This window comes from Cyprinodon variegatus, unplaced genomic scaffold (genome assembly GCF_000732505.1).
Source record: "Cyprinodon variegatus isolate N-32 unplaced genomic scaffold, C_variegatus-1.0 Scaffold823, whole genome shotgun sequence".
NCBI classification, from domain to species: domain Eukaryota; kingdom Metazoa; phylum Chordata; class Actinopteri; order Cyprinodontiformes; family Cyprinodontidae; genus Cyprinodon; species Cyprinodon variegatus.
Window position 1 is genome coordinate 284,907 of NW_015151276.1, and position 1,226 is coordinate 286,132.

A 1,226-nucleotide genomic window follows, 5' to 3' on the forward strand; every position below is an offset into this window, starting at 1 on the left:
TTGATCCCATAAGTTTAATACTTCTTTACATTCATAAAAAAGATGTTTAGTTGTTTCCAATTGAGTTGTACAAAAGCCACAATTCTTAACATTAAAAGAAGAGGAAATTCTGGATGTAGTGACACATTCCAGGCTGTAGATGTCGCCAGAACCCTGTGAGAGGATTCCACTGTGTTCCTGAACCACAGAAGAAAGGAAGCAGGAAATGTTGCAGGAGGGGTTGCTCCTTCAGTGCAGAGGAGCAGCTGGAGACTCAGGATGGAGAAGGTGATCAGCTGCTTCAGGAGGAGGCCAGAAGCTGTGACCCGCCTCATCTGCTTCCCCTGGGCAGGGGGGGGCTCCATCCACTATGCTCGCTGGGGAAACGTGCTGAACAGCTCTGTGGAAGGTAACCCACCCTGCAGGACCACAGGTTTCCAACATGTTTGCTCACAGAGTTCCACTAAAGGTTCCTGCCTCTGCATAGAGGGCATGAAGAACCACTGAGTTCCTCACAGTTCTGCAGGTTTATGGCAAGAAAAACTCTTATAGTAATGTGGATTTATTGCTTTAAATTTAATCAAAACTCTATGTAATTAACTATATGAAAAACATGCAGGGAGAACATTCCAATCTGCTGCTAAAGAATTAAGCTACTTAACTTTTTTTTATTATTATTGAGAAATACAGAATATTAATGAGAAATTCAGCAATACGTCAATATTGAACATTACAAGAAACAAATAAGATCAAAACTCCTATTAACTCCAATAAAAAAAATACAGGCTAGAACAAGGAAGAGAAAGAGGAAAAAATAAACACTGAAATAAATAATTAAGAAGAAATTCTTCCAATAAATCGGACAATTTATTTGCTTTAAGGTTCTGCATCTTCTTCAGACGTCGGTTAAAGGAGGAAAGTTCATTTTTGACAGTTCATTTTGCATAACGACATTTATGTAAAGCTACTTAACTATAGGGCGCCGTTTGTAAAGTTAAGCAGCTGAAAAATTAGGAGCAATATTTATGGTTATTTAGTGTTTTAAGAGAGCTTCATTTTTTTCCAAGTCATTTTTTCACTGTTTCATTCATTCATTTATAAAAAATCTTACTTTGTTAAATAAATATTCAGTTTGGAACTAAATATTTAGTTTGAGCTAAGTATTTATTTACCAAACTAAATATTTAATTTACAAACTAACTAGGGATGCACGATATAATCGGCCCCCTATCGGTATCGGCCTTAAA

The 1,226-nt window shown here is 36.9% G+C and overlaps 1 protein-coding gene across 1 annotated transcript in view; it reads left to right on the top strand.

Annotated features, from left to right (window-relative positions):
- Nucleotides 1-227: 227 nt before the first annotated feature.
- The window catches only part of olah (oleoyl-ACP hydrolase), a 7,490-nt gene continuing 6,491 nt past the window's right edge, over nucleotides 228-1,226 (top strand). Inside the window, exon 1 of the mRNA XM_015396832.1 lies at nucleotides 228-388. Within this exon, the coding sequence (XP_015252318.1) occupies nucleotides 259-388 (130 nt within the window). The 5' untranslated portion in view covers nucleotides 228-258. The remainder of the gene's footprint in view (nucleotides 389-1,226) is intronic.